The sequence below is a fragment of the Chiloscyllium punctatum genome, chromosome 1 (assembly GCF_047496795.1).
Source record: "Chiloscyllium punctatum isolate Juve2018m chromosome 1, sChiPun1.3, whole genome shotgun sequence".
In the NCBI taxonomy this organism is placed as follows: Eukaryota; Metazoa; Chordata; class Chondrichthyes; order Orectolobiformes; family Hemiscylliidae; genus Chiloscyllium; species Chiloscyllium punctatum.
This window is the reverse complement of record NC_092739.1, coordinates 36338499-36362961: the sequence shown is the minus strand read 5'-3', so window position 1 is coordinate 36362961 and position 24463 is coordinate 36338499. Positions and strand designations below refer to the sequence as shown.

The window sequence follows — 24463 nt, the reverse complement described above, 5'->3', positions numbered from 1 at the left end:
TAGAGAAACAAAAATTCTGCACAAGAATTTAACCCGGCCTCAGTGTTACAATTCCAAGTCAGGATGTGAAGTGGTTTAGAGGACAATCTGTACGTGGCCATGTTCCCATGCGTTTACTGCCCTTGTCCTGTAAGATGGTACAAGATTATGGGCTTGTAAATTGCTGTCGAAGGAGTCTGCGTAAGCTGCTGCAGTGCATCGTGTTGAAGATGCATATTAGTACCACCTGTATATTGGTGGAAAAGGCAGTAAATGCTTGTGGATGGGGCACCAAACAAGTGGGCTTCTTTATCCTAGATAAGGTGAAGCTTCTTGAGGAGTGATGATGGAGTTGCACACATCCAAGCAAGTAGGCAGTGTTCCATCACACTCATGACTTGTACCAAGGTAGGCAGTCAGGAGGTGAGTTACAAGCTGTAGGATTCCTCATCTTCGATTTGCTTTTTTAGCCACATTTTCATTTCTCACGTTATAAAAGTGGTAAGGTCAACAATGCAGCAGCTGAAAATAGTTCTGCCTTAGGCACTATTTGCACGAAATCTTGCAGAGATGTTTGACCTCCAATGACAAGGGCCACTCGACAGCATTATCAAATGACCCTTTCCATTACTTTGCCAATGGCGGAGTAGACTGATTGGTTACTAATTCAATGGGTTAAATTTGTCCTGCTTCTGGAGGACTGAACATAGCTCAGAAATATTCCACATTGCAGGGTGGATGCCAACATTGTAGCAGTATTGGAAGAGTACAGGGTGCAGCTCATTCTGGAGCACAACCCTTCAGTACTATTTTGGAATCTTATCAGGACCCATAGCCTATGCAGTATCCAATGCATTCAGCTCCTTCTTGATATCACATGGAGTGAATCAAAATCACTATAATTAGAATCCTTGACCTCAGGAGAAGGCAGAGATGGATCAGATACATGGTACTTCTAAGGAAAATACAAATGCTTCAGTCTCATTTTCAGCACTGAAGTGCTGGGCTCCCCCATTATTAAGGATGGGTATATTGGTGAGTCCTCCTCCTGTTAGTTTAGTTATTCTCCACCATTCATGACTGGATGTGGCAGAACTGCTGTGCTTAGATCTGATTCGTTGGTTACTTACATCTGTACTGAATGCTGCTTGTGCTGTTTGGTGTGTAAGTAATCCTGTGTTGTAGCTTCACCAAGAACGTCCTATTTTTAGGTGTGCCTGGTGCTGTTCTTGACATGCTTTCCCGCACCATTCACTGAACTAGCTCTGGATCCATCAATCTGATGGGGTTAATGGGTGGGTTGGGGAGAATATACTGGTCTGTGACATTAGAGTGTAGGGTGTAGGTTTGCTCGCTGAGCTGTAGGTTTGATATCCAGACGTTTCATTACCTGGCTAGGTAACATCATCAGTGGCAACCTCCAAGTGAAGCGAAGCTGTTGTCTCCTGCTTTCTATTGATATGTTTGTCCTGGATGGGGTTCCTGGGGTTTGTGATGATGTCATTTCCTGTTCGCTTTCTGAGGGGTTGATAGATGGTATCTAGATCTGTGTTTGTTAATGGCATTGTGGTTGGCGTGCCGGGCCTCTAGGAATTCTCTGGCATGTCTTTGCTTAGCTTGTCCCAGGATAGATGTGTTATCCCAGTCGAAATGGTGGTTTTTTTCATTTGTGTGCAGGGCTATGAGGGAGAGGGGGTCGTGTCTTTTTGTGGCTAGCTGGCGTTCATGAATCCTGGTGGCTAACTTTCTTTCTGTTTGTCCTACATAGTATTTGTGGCAGTCCTTGAATGGAATTTTGTAGAAGACGTTGGTTTTGTCCATGGGTTGTACTGGGTCTTTTAAGTTTGTTTAGTTTTTGTTTTGAGAGTGTTGGTGGGTTTGTGTGCTACTAGGATTCCGATTTAGTAGCACACAAACCCACCAACAAACTCACTAACAAACTTAAAAGACCCATTAGTTTAGTGAACTTTTGTTGCATTTCCTCCATGGAAATGCAACACGGATGAAAGAAAACACCATTTTGACTGGGACAACACATCTATCCTGGGACAAGCTAAGCAAAGACATGCCAGAGAATTCCTAGAGGCCCGGCACTCCAACCACAACGCCATAAACAAACACACAGATCTAGATGCCATCTATCAACCCCTCAGAAAACGATCAGGAAATGATGTCACCACAAACCCCAGGAACCCCATCCAGGACAAACCTATAAATAGAAAGCAGGAGACAACAGCTTCGCTTCACTTGGAGGTTGCCACTGATGATGTTACCTAGCCAGGTAATGAAACTTCTGGATATCAAACCTACAGCTCAGTGAGCAAACCTACACCCTAAACCTCAACCTGAGCTACAAACCTTCACAAACCTTGCGACATTACAGTGTGTCTGCTGCTGTTGATAATAAGATCATATGAGGAAAGGCTGAGGCACTTGGGGCTGTTTTCATTGGAGAAAAGAAGGTTTAGGGGTGACTTGATAGAGGTGTACAAGATGATTAGGGGTTTAGATAGGGTTGACCATGAGAACCTTTTTCCACGTATGAAGTCAGCTATTACGAGGGGGCATAGCTTTAAATTAAGGGGTGGTAGGTATAGGACAGATGTTAGGGGTAGATTCTTAACTCAGCGAGTCGTGAGTTCATGGAATGTCCTGCCAGTAGCATTGGTGGACTCTCCCTCTTTATGGGCATTTAAACAGGCATTGGATAGGCATATGGAGGATAGTGGGCTAGTGTAGGTTAGGTGGACTTGGATCAGCGCAACATCGAGGGCCAAAGGGCCTGTACTGCACTGTATTGTTCTTCTATGTTCTAAGACCATAAGATATAGGAACAGAATTAGTTCATTTGGCCCATCGAGTCTGCTCTGTCATTTGATCTCAGTCAAGAAAAATAAAACAAGTTATCCACTTTGGTTAAAAAATAGACTCTTTTCCTATCAATGCCAATTTGTGAAGTGTTTAACTTTAAAGGGAACAGAGTATCCATGGGTCACAGAAAGTTAACGTACAGCAACACCAAGTGATTAAGGCGAATGGAATGTTGGTCTTTACTCCAGGAGAATTTGAGTAGAGAAGTAAATATTTTATAGAACCTTGGTTAGACCTCATCTAAAACATTGTGTGCAGTTTTGGTAGCCTTAGAAGGAACAACAAACTTGCCATGGAGAAAATGCAACAAAAGTTCATTAAACTAATCCCTGGGATGGGAGAAGTGTTATGCAAGCAAAGATGAACTAAACTGGGTCTATATTCTCTGGAGTTTGGAAGAATGTCAGGTGCTCACATTCAAAAATACAAAATTCTCACAAGCTGTTACAGGATAGATTCGTAAAGGATGTTCACCTGGGTGGGAGTTATAAAGCCCTTGAATAATGAGCAAACAATTCAAGATTGAATTCCAAAGACGTTTTCTCATTCAGAGCATCCTCTGAACTCTTTGGAATTCTCTCTGGAATTCTTTTCCCCAAAGGGCTGTGAAGACTCAGTCACTGAATAGGTTTGTTTAAGACTGAGCTTGTCAGAATTCTACCTATTAAAAGCATCATCCCAAGAGTTGGAGGGATAGTGCAGGAAAATATTGTGGAAGCGGCTAAGTTCCAATATCACTGAATTTTGGAGTTGGCTCAAAGGCTTACTCCTGCTCCTGTTTCTGTTTCTCTCCATTTTTCTAACAGGAAGGAAATCTAACAGCATCAATTTAAGAGGTAGAATTGAATATTGGGAAAGGGTCAGGCAGAACCCTGGAGGCAAAAAAATATAAATTATTTCTGAAACTCTAAAAGGAAGAAGAATGTAGGGAAAAAAATGACATTTTAACAAAAAGTCTTGCTATCTAAATATTTGATTACATTTTATTCTACGCATTTATCATGCCATGCGTTACAAAGCTAGCCATACACAGACAGCAAATCAAATTTATACATCTCAGTTTTCACTTACCATACATTTCTATGAATAATTAGTGATACTCAAGATCTGCTTTTATCTACTGATACACAAGACTAATTCCCTCTAAGTGGTATTTTTAGGGGCATCAAACAATAAACCATCCCAATTTATTTCCTTTAGAACAAAACTGTCTAATAATACAGCTAAGACAGTGTCTAAGTCTATAATGTGTTTAGTGAGATTTAACCGGAGATTAATACAATTTCATATGTTACATATGTGTATTCAAAACAACATTAATTTTAGAGCAGAAATTCAAAAATGCAAATGTATGCAACTGTAAACATTGGTGTACTGGATTCATCAGTATTGTTCCACACTACTTGGGAAGTAGAGATTGCAGTAAATCGAAACATACAAGATACAGTAACTAATTATTCAAAAATACTCAAGGATAAATATTGAATCTGATCAGCTGAATTCACCCGATTTATTTGAATTTTTTTCTAAAATTGTAGTTGTTTAGTTTTCATAATCAAGTTAATTACTGCAAAATAAGAGTTACATCAAACAAGCTATTTAACAGTACAATATTATACTAAAATACATGCTGCAAGTATTTAAAACAGAGTATGTTATGTAAGATTGAAAAAACTAAATTAAAGGAGCATTTTGACAAGTTGAATATGTTGCAATTGGATGAACAGGCTTGACAGATGGGTTTTACATTTGTCAGTAACATGTTTTCAATCACAAAAATAATGGGTTTACAAATTTTAAATGCTATGCGCTACATGTAAGAAGTCTTTGCTGTTTTAATAGAACTTACCGTCCCGACTTTAGTTAAAATGTAACAGTCACGCTCCACCAGGTATTCATGACCAGTTTTAAATATTTCTATCATCTCAGGGATATTTAGTCCAACAGAGCCTGGAAAACAAAATGATCAAATACACAAAAGAGGCATTCAGAGAATCAGTGAGGCTGGATTTTTTTGAATGACAATTTTACATCACTACTCTGCCCCTTTTTTTTTTAAACAAAAGGAGAGAGCTCCTTCATTCCTAACAGGGGATGATGATCATGGCTCCTTCAGAAATGAGGAGCCATACTTCCATTTTGACAGATTTTTCATAGTGCGGAAGGATCAAGGGAAGCAAAACACAACCCCTTTTCACATGTTATTTGCTGTATTTTGAATGTTAAAAGCTCAGAATTACAGTCACTTTGGCAGTTGTACAGAAAGTGTGAAGTTAGGGTGCTGAGATGGTAGGTACCAGATGGGTAGGGGATTAGACTGCCAGATGGGTAAGGACGAGAGTGCCAGGTGTTAAGATTCCAGTGAGTAGTGGATAAGGATCCCTGGTGGGACAAGATATCAAGTGTGTAGGTTACCTGGGGGACAAGGTTATGTTGAACAGTCACAGGACTCAAAATGCTTTTGCCCGAAACGTCGATTTCGCTGCTCGTTGGATGCTGCCTGAACTGCTGTGCTCTTCCAGCACCAATAATCCAGTAACAGGACTCAAAATGTTAACTATTTTATCTCCACAAATTTGATTTGATTTATCATTGTCACATGTACCAAGAGATAGTGAAAAGAATTGTATTGCATACTACCCAGGCAAATCATACTACCTTATATAAATACATCAGAGTAATGGAAAATAATGCAGAATAAAGTGTTACAGCTAGAGGTGGTACAGAAAAAGATCAATATTAACATATGAGGAGCCCATTCAAAAGTCTGCTAACAGTGGGGAAGAAGCTGGTCTGGAAATGTTTGTCTGCATTTTTTTCAAACTTTTGTATCTTTTGCCTGACAAGAGAGGATAAAAGAGAGAAGAACTGAGCAGTAGGGTTTAACATTATATTGGCTGCTTTCCCAAGGTAACATGAAGTATAGATGGAGTTAATGGATTAGGCAGATCATTGACATACCAAGCTGTATTACATCTGGATAGGATGTTTTCTATGGTGCATCTACAAAAATTGCTAACAGTCATACTGAGGAAGGCGAGGGCATTGGGTGTTTTCTTGATTGCAGCATCGACATGGAGCAGGACAGATTGTTGATGATATTTACTCCTCAGAGATTGAAGCTCTCGAGCATCTCCATGTGCATACCATTAACACAAAGCGAGGCAGGTCCTCCACTCTATTTCCTGAAGTTGATGACCAGCTCCTTTGTTTTTCTGACACTGAGGGAAAAATTCTGGTCTTCACACCAGATGCATCTGATGTTGCCAAACCTGTTGAGTTTTTTCAGCATTTCCTATTTTTGTTGATTTCAGATCTCCAGCATCTGCAGTTTTTGGTTTTATCATGCAAAGGTAAATGATGCAGTGTTTTTAATAAGTCAGGATGGGTGGGAGATATCATGTTCATTTGCAGGGGTGGTTGTGGTTCTCAGCCCAATATTGTATTTGATCAAGAAGTGTGGATTAAAAACATGTCAAACTTGCCACAACATTTTTAAATGGGAGAGACATGAAAGTTGTGCTGGAGATTACAAGATAATTATGTTTTAAAATGTACCAATTTAAGGTAAAATTGGGATTTTCAAAATCATCCCAGCTCAGGATGTTTGTAGTCTAGTTGCTTTGGGAGTGAAACTTGAACAAGAAATCTGTTGAAATCAAGTTTCAGTTTTGTCACCTTTTCTATAATAATTATAGTAAGCTTTTGAGAGAGACAGCAATAGAAACAAAAAAGGCAGGTAATGCTGTGAAAAAACAGGATGCTTGTAGGTGTTTGCTTTCTGTTTGAAAGAGAATAGAACAAACTGAATATTTGGAGATTTAAGGAACAAGGAATGTAGAGATGGGCCTTGCTGGTAGAAGTTGAATCTAAAGAAGTTCAGGCTGAGTGCAGTGACTTTTAAAGGACACTGCAAGTTGCAATCTAACACAGCAGGGAAAGTGAGTCTTCTGGAGAGCTAAGATTAACATTGTACTTAATCATCGTTACACAGCCCGGATATAGATCCTTTGGTCCAAATTGTCCACGCAAACCAAATATCCGAATGGATCTATTCCCATTTGCTGGTATTTGGCCAATACTGTATCCCTCTCAAGCTTTCCTCTTCATGCAGCCATCCACAGATCCTTTTTTTTTGTAAATATAATTTATTAGCAATTTTATTTTCACTTTACAAACATAAAATTATTGAAAAATACAAAGTATAAGTATAATAAAAAGAAAAAAAACACAAATTACAATACAACTACTGTCTCCTAACTATTAACCTACCCTCTAATACAAAACAAACCCTAAGACTGTGCAAAGCAACACCAAAACAAAAGAAAGAAAAGCAAAAAAAAACCCACAAAATACAGAACAGCTCCGTTTGGCACAAAGCTCCCAAACAAAGGAACGGGAGCATTGTATATACACCTGTATTAACTCAGGAGACCCCCCCCTCCAGGGTCCAGGGCTTGACAAATCTAACCATCCTGGTTAAACAAACGCCCTAGTTAAGACAACTGACAAATCTATTTCCAAATAACTCAAGTAGGGCTGCCATGTCTTGTAAAAATGGTCTGTTGTGTGGTGTACCATGTTTGTTAAAAATGTCCAAGGAAATGTACTCCATAATTAATTTCTGCCATCCCAGCAAGCCCAGCGGGTTCTCAGACACCCAATTCATCAGAATATTCTTCCGTGCACAGTATGCAAGAGTATAAATAGTTTCTTCCCATGCCTGTCTAAAGAAGGTAAATTCGGTAGACCTAAGGGGAGAGATAGCGGGTCTACTTTGGCTTCAGTCCTCAATACCCTCCCTATCTCTCTCGCCACAGCGCTCCAGTAAACACGGAGCCTGTGGCATGTCCAGAAGCAAAGGGTAAGAGTACCTACATTTATTTTACATTTGGGGCACACTGAAAATGCCCCTTTTTTAAACTTCACCAAACAGTCTGGTGCCAGATGAGCCCTGTGCAAAACTTTTAACTGCATAGCACATGTCCTATTACAGATGGAGATCTTTTGAGTATTCTCCCATATGTTCTCCCATGTTTCAGAAGAGATTGCCACTCCTAGCTCTTGCTCCCAGAGCTCACATGACCGGTTAATATCCTGCCAGGCCCTCCTACCCAGCAGGCAACAGAGGGCACTAACCGAAAGGGTGCTTGTAGAACGTAGCAACAACGTCTCTGTATCGGGCTTATAGGGCTTAGCGAAAAGTGCAATCTTCTTCTGGATGAAATCCCTAACCTGAAAAAAAACAGAAAAATCTCTGTTGGGTAACCCATATTTGCAGCTCAGTTGCTCAAAATACATCAAACCCCCGCCCCCCCCCCCGACTTAAACAAGTCTCCCAAACTAGAAACTCCTCTCGCTGCCCATAGCTTGACCCTGAGTCCATCATCCCTGGTTGGCACCCTGGCATGCCAACTAGAAGTGTGAGTGACGAAGTCTTGGATAAACAACCCTCACTCTGACGCATCGCCCTCAGCCTTGACTGTACTAATGACAATGGGGTTCCGGCAGTGGTCCATAACTGTCCTCATCTTATCCATGAACAACAGGTTAATAAGAGGGCACTTTGCTTGGGAGACCTCAATATCCAGCTATATTGAGTTTGGATCATTACCTACCTAATCACAACAAAGAACAGCAGGGAACTCAATTGATATCTCCTGATGTCTGGGAAATCAACTCCTCCCCCTCCTTGAGGCAACTGCAATTTAGTAAGTTTGATGAGGGGCTGCCCATGATGCTAGACAAAGGAACCAAACGATTCCATAAGCTTCCGCAGCGTTGACCTGGGAAACATTATAGGGAGCATACGCATGGGATAAAGCAAACAAGGAAGAATATTCATCTTAATGAGAGATATATCGGCCCAGCCATGGAATTGGAAGAGTCTCCCATCTCTGGAGATCTCGCTTAATACTGTGAGCAAGTGGGCAAAGTGAGTCCAAAATAACAGATCAAACTTGGGGGTAATAAAAATGCCTAGGTATCGGAACCCTGCCCGTGACCACTTAAAAGGGAGCTTAGGGCCACCTTCAACTTCTGACACATCCTTAAGGTCCCCCAAAGGCATAACCTCTGATTTTGCAAAGTTAATCTTATATCCTGAAATAGCCCTAAATGAATTGATACATTGTATCAAATGGGATACGGAAGTCATCAGGTTTGATAAAAACAGAATGACATCATCTGCGTACAGTGTAATCTTGTGTGCCCTCAATCCCACTTCTGGAGCGGTTATGTGGGCGTTCTGACGAATAGCCTCTGCCAGTGGCTCTATCACCAACGTAAACAATAATGGTGAGAGGGGGCAGCCTTGCCGACTACCCCTATCAATCGTAAAATTCCCAGACTTCACCGCATTGGTGATGACCGCGGCCAGAGGGTGGCGATATAAAACCTCCACCCACCCCAAACTGTTCTAAGACATAAAAAAGATACAGCCATTCCACCCGGGCAAATGCTTTCTCTGCATCTAAGGAAATCACCAACCCCTGAATCGATTGTTGCTGACAAACTTGGACCACATTCAGCAACCTTCTAATATTATTAGAGGACCTACGGCCCCTTATAAAGCCTGACCTGGTCCTCTTTAACAATATGGGGCAATACCCTTTCCAATCTCAGCGCCAGGATCTTGGACAAAATCTTGGAATCTGAATTTAATAGAGAGATGGGCCTGTAATGAAGGACAATCCTCAGGAACCTTCCCCTTCTTAAGAATTAAAGAAATATTAGCTTCTCTCAAAGATGGTGGTAGGCATTCATGCACATAGGAGTGATTGTATATCTCCAACGTCAGCCCTGACAAAATCCCTATACACTCCTTATAAAACTCACCCGGAAGACCATCAGGGCCAGGCGCTTTCCCACTCTGAAGTTGCCTAGCTGCCTCCTGTATTTCCTGAACTGTCAAGTGGGCATTAAGGAGAGAGGCATGTTCCAGGGTTACCCCCAGGAGGTCCAGGTTCTTAAAAAAGGTCTCCATTTCAGCCCTCCTGTCTTCGTAACCTTCAGACCAATACAATTTAGAGTAAAAGCTCCGAAAAACCTCATTAATCTTTTTAGCGTCATATGTAAGGACCTCGGCGCTGTCTCTGATTGCAGTAATGGATTGGGAAACACGCTTTGTCCTAGTCAGGTACGTTAAATACTTCCCTGGCCTATCCCCATATTCGAACAGCCTTTGTCTAGCAAAAGCAAGTTCTTTCTTTGCATTTTGCGTCAGTATTGAATTCAAGGCAGCCCGAAGGGCCGTGATCCGCTGTAGCTTATTCACCGAAGGCCGCGCAAAATTTCCCACCTCCGCTGCTTTCAACCGCGTCTCAAGTAGACGCTGTTGTTCCTCCTTCTGCCGTTTCCGGCTAGCCGAATAGGAAATAGCTAATCCCCTAGCAAAGGCCTTAGCAGTCTACCATAGCATAGATGGACTACCAGCTGTGCCTGAGTTGACAGTCAAGAATTCCTGAAACTCCTTCAAAACGTATTCCACAAATTTGGAATCCTCAAGGAAAAAAGGGTACTGCCAGTACTGCAAACCAACCCCTCACTCTTGGCCTTAACCTCCAAATGTACTGCTGGGTGATCAGAGATAGCTATATTCCCAATATACAACCCATAATCGAATCCAGAAGGGCCGAGGGAACCAGAAAGAGGTCAATCCTCGTGTGACATTTATGTGGGTTTGAAAAAAAGGTGAAGTCTCTGCCAGTAGGGTGAAGACATCTCCAAATATCCACCAGCCCCAACTCCTCGCATAGGTCAACCACCTGCTTGGCCTGTGAAGAAATAGTTGGGGGCCCACGAGGCATCCTGTCTACTGTCAGATCCAAAAGATAATTAAAATCCCCCCCCTCTAATAATGTACTGTGTTCCAAAAGCACTCAACTTAGAGAAAGCACTAATTAAAAATTTGAGGGGGTGCACCGGAGGACAGTAGACATTTAAAATGCCGTATTCCTCCCCATATATCAAGGTTTTAAGTATCACAAACTGTCCCTGCTCATCTTTCACCTGCTCTAATAATGTGAACGCAAGATTTTTCTGGATAAGTACTGCCACTCACCTACTTTTAGTATAAAGGATGAAAAGAATACCTGGTCATAACCCCCCTCTTGTAATTTCGGGTGTTCAAGATGGGTTTCCTGCAACAAAGTGATATCACAACCCTTTCCCTCTTAAGACTAGAAAGCACTATTTTCCTTTTAACAGGCGAATGACTTCCCTTAATGTTCCAGGTGCACCATTTAATAAAACACTTAGCCATATTCCCTTTTAGACACCCTTGAACCCCTCGGAGGGAGAACCCTGCTTACAAAGCGCCGAGCATGAGTAAGTAAAGACTCAGAATGGAAAAACTATATAGACAAAAACTAATCTATCGTGATTACGAACAACTATTACAACCAAAAAACTACAAAGAAAACCAACAATAAAACCTTGAAAGGAAGACTCTCCCCCCTGCCCATAGGGGGCACTCAGCCAACCCATTCCCTCCTTCAGAGGTCCTTTAAACCCGGACTGTGCCCCAGCCATAGGCCAGAAAAAAAACCAAGGAGGATCCTTAAATCAACAGAAAAAAAGACAAAGTCAGGATGAGTACTCCACCCATCCCTGGCTTCATGTCACCCCTACTTGTGACTAAAAGAGAAGCAGAACAAACAAAAAATAGGGGGAGAGACAACAAAGAACATCCACAAAATTTCCCATCAAAAAATCCAGTTATTAAAAAAAAAGGACCAACCTATTCCAAAGTCTTTTCCGCCCTTTCCAAAAAGGAAATTATTCGGGAGAAAGAAAGGAATAAAAAAAGGAAGGGAAAACATGGGGAAAGATAGAAAAGAGAACAAACATTAATCGGATTCTTCAGGCCAATCCGTCTATTTTAAAGTGTCCACAAAGTTTTTAGCTTCATCCGGTGAATCAAATGTATAAACTGAGTCCTTGTGGCTGAAATGAAGTACTGCGGGGTATCTCATGGAGTACTGGATGCCCAGGTTCCTCAGCCTCTTTTTAGCTTCATTGAAGGACTTCCTCTTTTGAATTACAGCTGCAGAGAAATCCTGGAAAAACATGATTTTTGACCCCTTGTACAGCAGTGCCTGCGGATCATTTCCCAAGGATCTAGAAGTTTCTATGACTTTTTATATGTCCTTATATGAATGGAAGTGCACTAGGACGGAGCGGGGGTGCGGTACTGGGCCTGACCTGTGCACTGTAACCTGATAAGCTCTTTCAATCTAAAGCCTGCTGGACTCGACGACGTGAAGGCCCAAAAACTTTGGCAGCCAGCTTTCAAAGAGGCTGACTGGCTGCTCACCTTCAGGAAGCCCGACAATTCGGAGATTTATCTTCCGACCTCAATTTTTGAGGTCATCGATATGGTCTCGTAAGGCCTGCACCTCTCGCTCCAGCACCTGGATCCAACTGGATGAGGACTCCATTGCAGCTTCCGAGGCCTTAGTTCGACCCTCCACCTCCTCCAGCCTCTCCCCGAGGCCCTGGATCTCCTGCTTATGCTTCTGCAGCATGGATGCGATAGATTGGACCTGGGCATGAATCTCCCTACGGATTTCCTCAATCGCAGCGCCAACCTTCAAGATAAGTCTCTCCATCGCCGCAGCCAAATCCTGAGAGTCTGTCAGGTCCCCTGGGGGGGAAAGAGGTTCAGGAGAGGCTGCTGTTGCTATAGTCTCTGTTACGCCTGGTGCTGCAGGGGAGTTTCCTCCCTGCTGCTGTTTGCTCGCTCCTTTTCCCTTTGGCATCCTTCCCACTCCCAAATATTAATAAATATGTGTTCTGTCAGGTTTTAAACTCATAATTCCACCACATAAGTTGGGCAGGGATGCAGAAAACACCGGTATGCCTTGGCTGTTAGGCAGAGCTGTCCACAGCAGTTCCACAGAATTGCCGCCATCTTGCTGAGTCCCCAGATGCCTTTTAAATGTTGCAATTATACCTGCCTCCACCACTTCCACTGGCAGCTCATTCCATATACTCACACCTTATGCATGAAAAGTAGTCCCTGAAGTCACTTTTAAATCTTTCCCCTCTCACCTTAACCCTCCGTCCTCTAGTTTTGGATTCCTGAGAAAAATGCCTTGGCTATTCTCTCCATCCATGCTGCTTATGATTTTATAAACTTCTATAAGGTCACCCCTCAGCCTCCGACACTCTAGGGAAAAAAGCCCCAGCCTATTCAACCTCTTCTGACAGCTCAAATCCTCCAATCCTGGCAAAATCCTTGTAAAATACTTTTGGAATGCAGTTTAACATCTTTCCTCTTGCAGGGAGACCCGAATTGAATGCAGTATTCTAAAAATGTCCTTACCAATGTCCTGTACAGCCAAAACATGACATCCCAATTCCTACACTCAGTGCACTGACCAATGAAGGCAAGCATGCCAAATGCCTTCTTCACTCCCCTGTCTACCCGTGACTCCAATTTTAAGGAACTATGTACCGGCATCCTTAGGTCTCTATGTTCAGCAACATTGTCCACAGCGCTACCATTAATTGTATAATTTTTGCCCTTATTTGCATTTCTAAAATGCAGCACCTCACATTTATCAAATTAAATTTATTCTGCCATTCCTCAGCCTGAAGCTATAATCTGACTCTTGCGTAAAATAGATCAATGTTTCCTGTTTACCGATACTGCTATGATTGATTTATTATAATGATGTCAGGTGCTATTTTGTTCAGGCAAAGCAGAAAATGGGAACTTAGTAGCTGTTCTGGAAATAATAGAAATTTAGTGCTTACACTGTTACGTATTTTTTCTGCAATCCCTTTCCTCCATGCATTTGCTTCTTTCTCCACCTTGCTCAGGAACAAACATTGTTTGATACTTCCCCTGGGGTTTTTAATGACAGTTGTTTGCTCCATATGTAAATAATTGCTATTTTTACAGGAACATATAACTGAATTTCAACTTGCTTTTAAGCTTTTCCAATTTATTGAAGTTATCATTGATTCCAGAACAGTGAACAAATTTCTATTTGCAGTACACACCAGCAAAGTAGGCATTTGACAATTGTATCAAGATTAGTTTACAGGAAATGGTGATCTTCTTCATACATGTGTCACAGCCTTCATTTGAATTTAAGAATTCACTATAGTTTCATAATCAGGAACAACAAATGTACAATTGACATTCCAAATTTCCACTACTGGGGCAGATCAAAATTTCTGTCACTTCCTATCTATGCTATTGGACATAAAGGATCACGAACTGTTTAATAAGATGCCAGAAAGAATTCTGTCTTATAAAGTCACGACACATTGTATTGAAGGGAATGTAATAGCATGGTAAGAAAGTTGACTAATGGGTGGAAAACCATACAATTTGAGGCAAAAATGCATGGTTTAGTGACAATTAATTTTTGTTAATAAAGTATTAAATACAGCTACCCAATAAAATGATAAAGCAACAAGATTCCACAGTTTTGTAAACAAATAAAATAAACTTTACAACATGAAGTCAGTAAAGCAAAACCATCTCAAATAACAAACTTAATCTTCAACATCTAGAATTAATACCACCTTGTACATCAAACAACAAATGTGGTCAGGGCATTGCCTAGTTTTCTAAGCAATCCTCCCAAACAGAAGGAATTTGAAATCTTCACTTTTGAAGAAATAGCTGTTGCATTTCCTGAAAAGAGACTTCTACTCTAACTGTCCTCTGGTATTGCTTTAATGGCAAAACTCTAGCATTTGTAGCCTCTCTGGGCAGAACACCAAAGGTTAACTTTTCCCCAGTGGATAGCAGCATCCTGCTCCTCATCCCTCACAGACAAACTCAATAATTACTCACATCCTGGTAGTTCAACCTTTTCTCCTGAGCATGTTTCTCAGGATTCCTGACACTGTTCTAAAGCAACTCATTATGACACAATTTCAACTATTTATCAAACAGCTTGGCACTTCCCTTGAATTTCTCCTGTATTTTTCAACAAACCCAAGTCCAAAACTGCTTTTAGGTTTCCTTCCCCACATTCTCAGCTGCGCTGAACTATCAGCAGCTCTCCAGGCCTTCTTTTTAGCCCCAATGTTTTCTAAAGCAAAGATCCAGCAACTGGGTTTAGATTAAATTCGATTAGATTACTTACAGTGTGGAAACAGGCCCTTCGGCCTAACAAGTCCGCACCGACCTGCCAAAGTGCAACCCACCCAGACCCATTCCCCTACATTTACCCCTTCACCTAACACTACGGGCAATTTAGAATGGCCAATTCACCTAACCTGCACATTTTTGGACTGTGGGAGGAAACCTGAGCACCTGGAGGAAACCCACGCAGACACAGGGAGAATGTGTAAACTCCACACAGTCAGTCACCTGAGGCAGGAATTGAACCGGGGTCTCTGGCGCTGTGAGGCAGCAGTGCTAACCACTGTGCCACCATGCCACCCACTGTGCAGCCTGCTAATGGTACAATCATTGCTTAGATCCACTTCTCTGAATGACTAAAGAAATTAGCTCGAAGTAATGTTCACAGATCCTTGAACTGTTAAAGTACCTTATAAAAATACTTGCAGAGAATCCTGTCCTTATTATTGAGCAGAACCAAATCTAACTAAAAATGGTGGGACATCCTATGCTTTATTGCTACAAATGCCACAGGGTACCAGCTTTGAGGCACACTAGAACATTTTTAATTTTATCATTTAATGTATATTCTTTCTATACCTTCTTTCTAAATTTAGCATGCTGTTTTAATTAACAACAATCTGCCTAATCTCATAACTCGTCTGTGTTCCACTAAGGTTGCTGGTAGTCCATTCCACAGTTAATCACATTCTGCGCTCGAGATTCATGTGCAATTTCTGATACCTCAGATGATGAGTCAAAAGCGAATTGCCACAAAACAAAGTAGCAGTTAATGGATATTTTTGGATTGGTAGAATGTAAATCAGTCATAACGATTCATAAACAGTTAGCACTGCATCTTCACAGATGAAAACTTGGTTAAATGAATAGAAAATAAAGTCGGAAATAATGGGTCATTGTGCAGTTGACAAGCTATGAATAGTAGAATACCACAAGGATCACTGCTTGCTAGTCATAATGCATACAACGATTTGGATAAGGCTATTCAATGCAATACTTCCAACTCTGCAGGTAACACAAAACTAGAGGGAAGTGTGAATTGCATGAGGAAGATTCAAAGACACTTCAAGGACATTTGGAAATGCTAAGTAAGCAGGAAAACAGTTGGTAGATTGAACACAATGTGAAGAAAACTGAGATTATGCACTTTGTTCTGAAGGTCAACAAGAAAATTCAAAAAGGAATTTCAGCATCCTCCTTTATAAGACAATGGAAATTAACAGGCAGGTACAGTTAGCAAATAGAAACCAGGAGCCAGAATTTCAGGATAAACTGTGGACCATCGGTCCATTTAGGATTGAAATGAAGTGTAATTTCTTCATTCAGAAAGAGCTGAATCTTTGCAACTGTCTGCTCCAGAAAACTGTGGAAGCTCATTTATTGAGTATAATCACAATGGAGATTGATAAGTTTGCACTGGTTACAAACATCAAGAAATATAGCTACAAGAGGGAAATCATCTACAAGATCAGTTCTGATATCATTGAATGGGAAGGCTGGATCTCAACACATGCTCCTGTTTCTTATGTTTGTAGGTTATTTGAGTAACTAATAAAGAAATGAATCCATTTTCTGCAATGTGAACAAATATTATTTTTTCAATAATTCATTCTCTGGACTAGCAAATCATATTTTGCTTTTTGGTAATTTTACCTTACCCAAAACTTGCTATCTGTACACAATCCTGCACTGAGACTTGCTTGTGCATCACCTCTTTGCTTTCTGACTTACATTGATTTCCAGACTCTCAGCACCTTCAATTTTAAGTACCTCCCCAGCATCTTAATCTCTTAATATCATTACCTTTCCATAATTCTGCAACATCTTTCAACAATACAAATGCTCTTTCAAAACATACTGCTGACTCCGGACTTTGTGGACCCTTTCCTCAACACATCCCTCACCATCACTGACAAATGTTATTTCAGAAACCTGTGAACCCTGTGAAATTACCTGTCTCTGTTTCTTTAAGGCATTCCTCAGAACCTATCCTTTTTGATTAAGCTTTTTGATCAACCCTCTTAATATGTTTTTTTTTCAGCATTTACATATTTCTCCACTGTCAACTGCCTTGGAAACAGTTGTTAATGTTGGAAAGGTAGAGATGTTGATTAACAGGAAATGCACCAGTCTGTGCTAGAAAATACACACAATCTGGGCAAATTTGTCTTGGTAGTGTAACCCCTGCCCATGCCTTATGGTCTACGATAAACATTCCTGGGGAATGAAATAGAAAAGTATTTGACCTATATTCAATTTGCAGGACCCTCAAACAAGGGGAAAGATTAGAAAACATTTTTTTAAAAATTGTACTAACACAAATCTATCCATGCTCTAACATGCTAAAATCTACACAAAGTCTGAGAACATTATTGTCTAAACACAGCACAACTTGCAGTACATTATGAGGAGGGAGGGTGGGCAGGGAGGAAGGGAATGGGGGGGGGAAGCAAGGCGGGAGGACATAGGCATGGGAAACCACACATTATAGGTTCCTTCTTGCTCACTTTCACCTATTATCTTTCCCTGGCCTATTCTGAACAAGAATAGAACCATTGTTAAAATGAAGTCATGCAATGTCTTTCAAATACTTAAATAATGACACCACCTCCTTGAAAAAGCTAGCTCATAAATAACTAATCCACTTCCTGAGAAAGGAGAGGATCATCAATTTTTTTTAGGTTAAAATTATGTCTCATCTGTAAAAAAAAAATCTACATTTGTTTCATCAAACAGGCAACCTTTATTATTTACTTTTTCTTATGATTTCTGCAGGAAATGATTATTAATGGAAAACTTTATATTATGATTGCTTGATACAGTTTACATTTTCAGATGTTTTACTCACAAATATATTATTTTAAATTACTAATTATGTTTCATTATTTTCTTACCCCGTTTGCTTTTGGGAAACTTCTTCCTTAGCTTGTTCTTGAGAGGTATGAGTTTTGATACCATGTCAGGAACAGACACATAGAAATCTGCTTGAATTTCATCATCCATGATCTGAAAATAGAAGTGACTGTAAACCATCCATGAAGGAGATTAATTTGCTCACTCAAGTGTGTTTGAATACACCGAAATGCACTTTCAAATTGGTCTCTTATTGCATCAATTCAAAGTGATATGCATTTGTACTCCAACACCCCTACAGAGAAGTAGATGACATGATGAGACAGAATGTTTCCTTTAACTTATGAAAACTCTTTGAATTCAGTCCACCTAATTGATAGAAATTTAATTTCTCTTCCTGTTGCAAAGGTCTTATGTTAAATAAGGTGCCTTGTTTCAAATCTTAACTGAAACTGCATGGTATTTATGATGAGTAGCAAAGGTTAGAGTGTGGATACTGCTAAGAGGCATAAAAAAACTCGAGGTTGCAGTAAATGCCACTTTATTCAAAAAGGCTAAAAAATGCTTATATAGGTAAAAGCAATGACTGCAGATGCTGGAAACCAGAGTTTAGATTAGAGTGGAGAACTGCTGTGCTCTCAATGCTTATATAGGATTTGACAAGACATTCATTTTGGGGCTTGGAATTGCAATCTCCAAAATTAATTTAGAAGAAGGAACCTTAAAAGCTCATCTTAAAAAGTAATACAAAAAAACACACACATGGAATAATAGTTAATTTAAGATTTACTAATAATACTTAGAAACATAGAAAGATACAGCACAGAAGGAAGCTAATCAGCCCATCATGTCTGCACCAGCTGGATTAACTAGCTGCCCATTCTAATTCCACTTACCAGTACATCGTCTGTGAACTTGCAGGTTACAGCATTTCAAATACAGATCCAGGTTCCTGTTAAATGAGTTGCAGGTTTTCACCTCAACTATCAAAATGGACAGTGTTTTCCACACACAGACACGCAATGCTCTGGGTGGGCATGGTTTTTTCCCCTTGTTTCCCTTATAATCTTACTACCAAGCATAGAGTGATAGAGATGTACAGCATGGAAACAGACCCTTCGGTCCAACCCGTCCATGCCGACCAGATATCCCAACCTAATCTAGTCCCACATCCCTCCAAACCCTTCCAATTCATAGACCCATCCAAATGCCACTTAAATGTTGCAATTGTACTAGCCTCCACTACTTCCTCTGGAAGCTCATTCCATACACGTACCACCCTCTGCGTGAAAAAGTTGCCTTTAGGTCCCTTTGATATCTTCCCCCGCTCATCCTAAACCTATGCCCTCTAGTTCTGGACTGCCCCACCTCAGGGAAAAGACTTTGCCTATTTACCCTATCCATGGCCCTCATGATTTTATAAACCTCTATAAGGTCACCACTCAGCCTCCGATCACCAGTGAAAACAGCCCCAGCCTGTTCAGCCTCTCCCTATAGCTCAAATCCTCCAACCCTGGCAACATCCCTGTACATCTTTTCTGAACCCTTTCAAGTTTCACAACATCTTTCCGATAGAAAGGAGACCAGAATTGCACACAATATTCCAACAGTGGCCTAACCAATGTCCTGTACAGCTGCAACATGACCTCCCAACTCCTGTACTCAATACTCTGACCAATCAAGAAAAGCATACCAAACGCCGCCTTCACTATCCCACCTACCTGTGACTCCACTTTCAAGGAGCTATGAACCTGCACTCCAAAGTCTCTTTGTTCAGCAACACTCCCTAGGACCTTACCATTAAGTGTATAAGTCCTGCTAAGATTTACTTTCCCAAAATGCAGCACCTCGCATTTATCTGAATTAAACTCCATCTGCCACTTCTCACCCCACTGGCCCATCTGGTCCAGATCCTGTTGTAATCTGAGGTAACCCTTTTCGCTGTCCACTTCACCTCCAATTTTGGTGTCATCTGCAAACTTACTAACTGTACCTCTTATGCTCACATCCAAATTATTTATGTAAATGTCAAAAAGTAGAGGGCCCAGCACCGATCCTTGTGGCACTCCACTGGTCACAGGCCACCAATCTGAAAAACAACCCTCCACCACCTACCTCTGTCTTCTACCTTTGAGCCAGTTCTGTATCCAAATGGCTAGTTCTCCCTGTATTCCATGAGACCTAACCTTGCTAATCAGTCTCCCATGGGGAACCTTGTCGAACGCCTTACTGAAGTTCATATAGATCATATCTACCACTCTGCCCTCATCAATCGTCATGTTAATTCCTCACAAAAATCCATCAAGTTTGAGAGACATTATTTCCCATGCACAAAGCCATGTTGACTATCCTTAAACAGTCCTTGCCTTTCCAAATACATGTACATCCTGTTCTTCAGGATTCCCTCCAACAACTTGCCCACCATCGGCGTCAGGCATGGATGAACGCTGAGGATGGCAAGGACACAGAATATAAGCTAGGTGGGGAACATCAATGACTAATGCCAAGAGTGTTAGTCCTGATTCCTGATGAAGGGTTTTTGCCCAAAATGTTGATTCACCTGCTTCTTGAATGCTGCCTGACCTGCTGTGCTTTTCCAGCACCACACTCTCGAATAACACCAAGAGTGGCCCAACTGGTCAAATCCTGATAGACACAGCTGTTAAATGAGGTCTGTGGAAGGTGGTGCAAGAACCAAGAGAGAAAAACATACTTGACTACATCCTCAAGCATACCCCTGTTGCAGATCTCCCGCCCATAACAGTATGAATTAGAGAGACTAACATGCAGTTCTTGTAGAAACAAAGTCCGGTCTTCACAGTGAGAATATCCTCCATAGTGACACAATGACCGTGAACAATGGGATAGACTCCGAGCAAATCCAGCACTCTGACTGACATTCTTTGATCTGATTTATTATTTTCGCATGTCCTGAGGTCAAGGGAAAAGTACTGTAATGCGTACTACCGAGACAAATCATACTGAACGTAAGTATATCAGGATAACAGAACAGAATGTTGTTCTAGTTACAGAGAAGGTGCAGAGAAAGATCAATTCTAATATATGACCTATGTCCGAAAACAGTCGGGAAGAAGTTGCTTTTAAATGTGTTGGTAGGTGTTTTCAAACTTTTGTATCTTCTGCCCGATGGAAGAGAGTATAACCAGAGTGGGAAGGGTCTTTGATGATGTTGGCTGCTTTTCTGGGGCAGCAGCAAGTGTAGACAGAGTCAACGGAAGGAAGGCTGGGTTTCATGATAAACTGAGCTGCGTTCACAAATCTCCACTTTCTTGCGGTCTTGGACACAGCAGTCGTCATACCAATTTGTGATGCATCCAGATCGGATGTTTCCTCTGGTGCATCTATAAAAACTGGTAAGAGTCATGATGGACATAGCAAATTTCTTTAGCCTTCTCAAGAATTAGACGTTGCTGGGCTTTCTTGACTGTAACGTCAACGTGAGTGGACCAGGATAGACTGTTGATGAGATTTAGTCTTCGGAACTTGAAGCTCTCAATCATCTCCACCTTAACACTCTTGTTGTGGAGGCGTTGTTGTTTATGCTTACTCATTACGGCCTGGGTCAAGAAGTCAAGGATCCACATGGAGGAACACAGTCTTAGATCTCAGTTTGGAGATGAGTTTTGTTGAAATTAAAGTATTGAAGGCAGGGCTAGAGTCAATTATTGTAGCCTGATGTTGGTATTATCCAGATGTTCCAGGGATGAGCATAGGGTCAAGGCTTCTGCTGTCGACTCAGTGATGGTAGGTGAATTGCAGCAGATCAGGGCAATCTGTGCGGCTGAAGTTGATGCATGCTATTAGTAACCTCTCAAAGCACTCCATAACGTTGGATGTCAGAGCCACTGGGCAGTAGTCATTAAGGCAAGTTGCCATATTTTTCTTTAGCACTGAATGATAATGGTTTTCTTGAAGCAGGTGAGAACCTCACATTTAATAAGGAAAGGTTACAGATATCTGCAAATACTGTCACCAGCTGGTCCGCACAGGATCTAAGTGCCTAGCCGGGGACTCCATCCGGACCAGTTGCCTTCTGTGGGTTCACCCTCAAGAAGGCAGATCTAACATCTGCAGCGGTGACATTAGGTACAGGTGCACCCGAGGCTGTCAGGGCAGGTGACATCATTTCACTGACCTGCTGTTCAAAACAAGCATAGAATACATCGAGGTGATCAGGGAGAGATGCATTGTTATCAGCGATTCTACTCAACTTCACCTGTAACCAGGTATATCATCTAAGCTTTGCCACAGTCGATGTGCATTTGCATGATTAGTCTGGAACTTGTGTTTAGTCTGGTACTCTCTTGGCATCCTTGATGGTTTTGTGAAGACTGTGCCCTGACTATTTAGGTCAGGGTCACTCAACTTGGACACCTCAGAACACGTGGGCCTCAGTAAGGAGTGTCTCTTCAGGTTCATCCATGGTTTCAATTGGGGAATATTTTGGTTAATTTCTTTGGCACACAGTCCTCTACACACTTACCAATGAAGCCTGTGACGGTAGTGGCATATTCATTTAGGTTGACCACTAAGTTCTTTAATATTGTCTAGTCCACTGACTCCAAGCAGTCACGTCGGAGCTCGTCCGTTACCTCAGACCAGCAGTGTCCAACTTTCCATGCCGGATCCTCATGCTTTCACATCTGCTTGTAAACTGGGAGAAGGAGCACAGACTTGCAGTCTGATTTACCAAAATGCGGGCAGGGAATGGAATGGTAGGCATCTTTGGTGGCTGTGTAGCATGGAACAGGGTGTTTGGGTCTCTGGTGAGACAGGAGACATGTTGGTGGCATGTTGGCAGCATACTCTTGAGGTTGGGTTGGTTGAATCCACAAGGCACTGTGGACAATTAGCAACAGAAGACTTGTACTCCAACACATTTTTAACCTTGTGGCCGGGCATATCCCTCACTCTACCATTATTACCAAGTCAGCAGAACAAGCCTGGTTCAGTGAAGACTGCAGGAAGTCATGCCAGGAACAGCAGCAGACCCTAGGAATAAGATGCCAACTTGATGAAGCTACATAACAAGACTGCTTCATGCCAAACTATGCAAGCCATGACTGACAAACACACAGCAAAACAATTCCACAACCAATGGATCAGATCTAAACTCTGCAGTCTATCATAGCCAGTCATTAATGAAGGTGGCAGCTTCGCAAATATCACTATCCTCAATGGTGAGGGCATTCAGTACATCAATTTAAAAAAGGTTGAAGCTTTTGCAATAATTTTCAGCCAGAAGAACCAAGTGGATAATTCATCTTGGCCCCCTCTGGAGGTCCCCAGCATCACAGATGCTAATTTTCAGCCAAATGTATTTACGCCATATGATATCAAGAAACAACTGGAGGCACTACATACTGTGAGAGCTATGGCTTGACCACGTCCATGTAATAACACTGAAGACTTCTAGAACTTTCCATGTCTCTAACCAAGCTGTTCCAGTATGTTGACAATACTGGCATCTAGCCAGTAATGAGAAAATTTACACAGGCCTGTCCTGCACAAAAAAGTAGGACAAATCTAACCTGTTCTTAATTACAACAGTAACCAATGCAACATCCACAAATTGAGCTATGTCAAGACTTTGTTTAAACAATCTATAACACACTGCAACACTCCAGATCGCTGCAAAAAGAGAAGAAGAACACCTATACAAAGGGTACCCATTATTTGCACAGACTAACAGCCAATGCCCAGTATATGAACACCACCAAGATACTGTGCAACCCAACGTTCTCTGACCACTCTACCCTATACTATAAACATTTCAGAACTGACTACAAGATTCCTACGTCCTCTGGGAATAATGATAGCGCACAAACCAACAGCCACACATTCACCAACTAAAAGACCATACCCACAACATATAGGACGAATGTGATATCCAAAATATCATGCAGCAACTTCGAAAAACACTACATAGGACAAACGGGCAGGAAACTTGCCACCAGAATACATGAGCGTCAGCTTGCATAAAATGACATAACCAGTTTCGCCTCATGTCAATACACACTGACAATGAAGGATACCAATTCAATTAGGGCATCGTTATGATACTGGGACAGACAAAACAAAGACAACCTCAGGAATTCCTGGAGGCCTGGTATTCATCCACTTGTGCCATAAACAAACATGTTGAAACAGACTCCATCTACAGACCACTACAGTACAAATCAGAAATAAAACCACACGCAACAACAGACAGAACTATATCAATTCTGTACATCATAACAACACGATTCATCCAGAGGCTACACAGCACTGAAGATGTCAGCCAGTTGTGGGATGTAATGTTTCCAAATAAAAAACCAACCGGCTTGGCAAACCGACGAACAATTCTAACCTGCCCAATTACCACCCTGCCCAATTACCACCCTGATCTACTCCCCACCATTCACAAAAGGGAAGTTGTCATCAACAGTGCTATCAAGCAATGCTTATTTAGCAATAACTTGCTCACTAACACTCAGTGGCCAAGGCCACTCAGCTCCTCACCTTATGACACCTTATTTGTTCCAAAATGGACAAAAGAGCTTCACATCCAAAGGCGATGTAAAGTTGACTGACCTTTCCACAAAGGTGACATTGGACCAAACGTAAAATCAAGGAGTCCTAGCAAAGCTG

The 24463-nt window shown here is 41.5% G+C and overlaps 1 protein-coding gene across 1 annotated transcript in view; it reads right to left on the bottom strand.

Annotated features, from left to right (window-relative positions):
* Positions 1-24463, bottom strand: part of mrpl1 (mitochondrial ribosomal protein L1) — a 75502-nt gene that overhangs the window by 30894 nt on the left and 20145 nt on the right. Inside the window, exons 6-7 of the mRNA XM_072591735.1 lie at positions 17854-17965; positions 4700-4800 (exon numbers count right to left, since the gene is read on the bottom strand). Coding sequence (XP_072447836.1) covers positions 4700-4800; positions 17854-17965 — 213 coding nt within the window. The remainder of the gene's footprint in view (positions 1-4699; positions 4801-17853; positions 17966-24463) is intronic.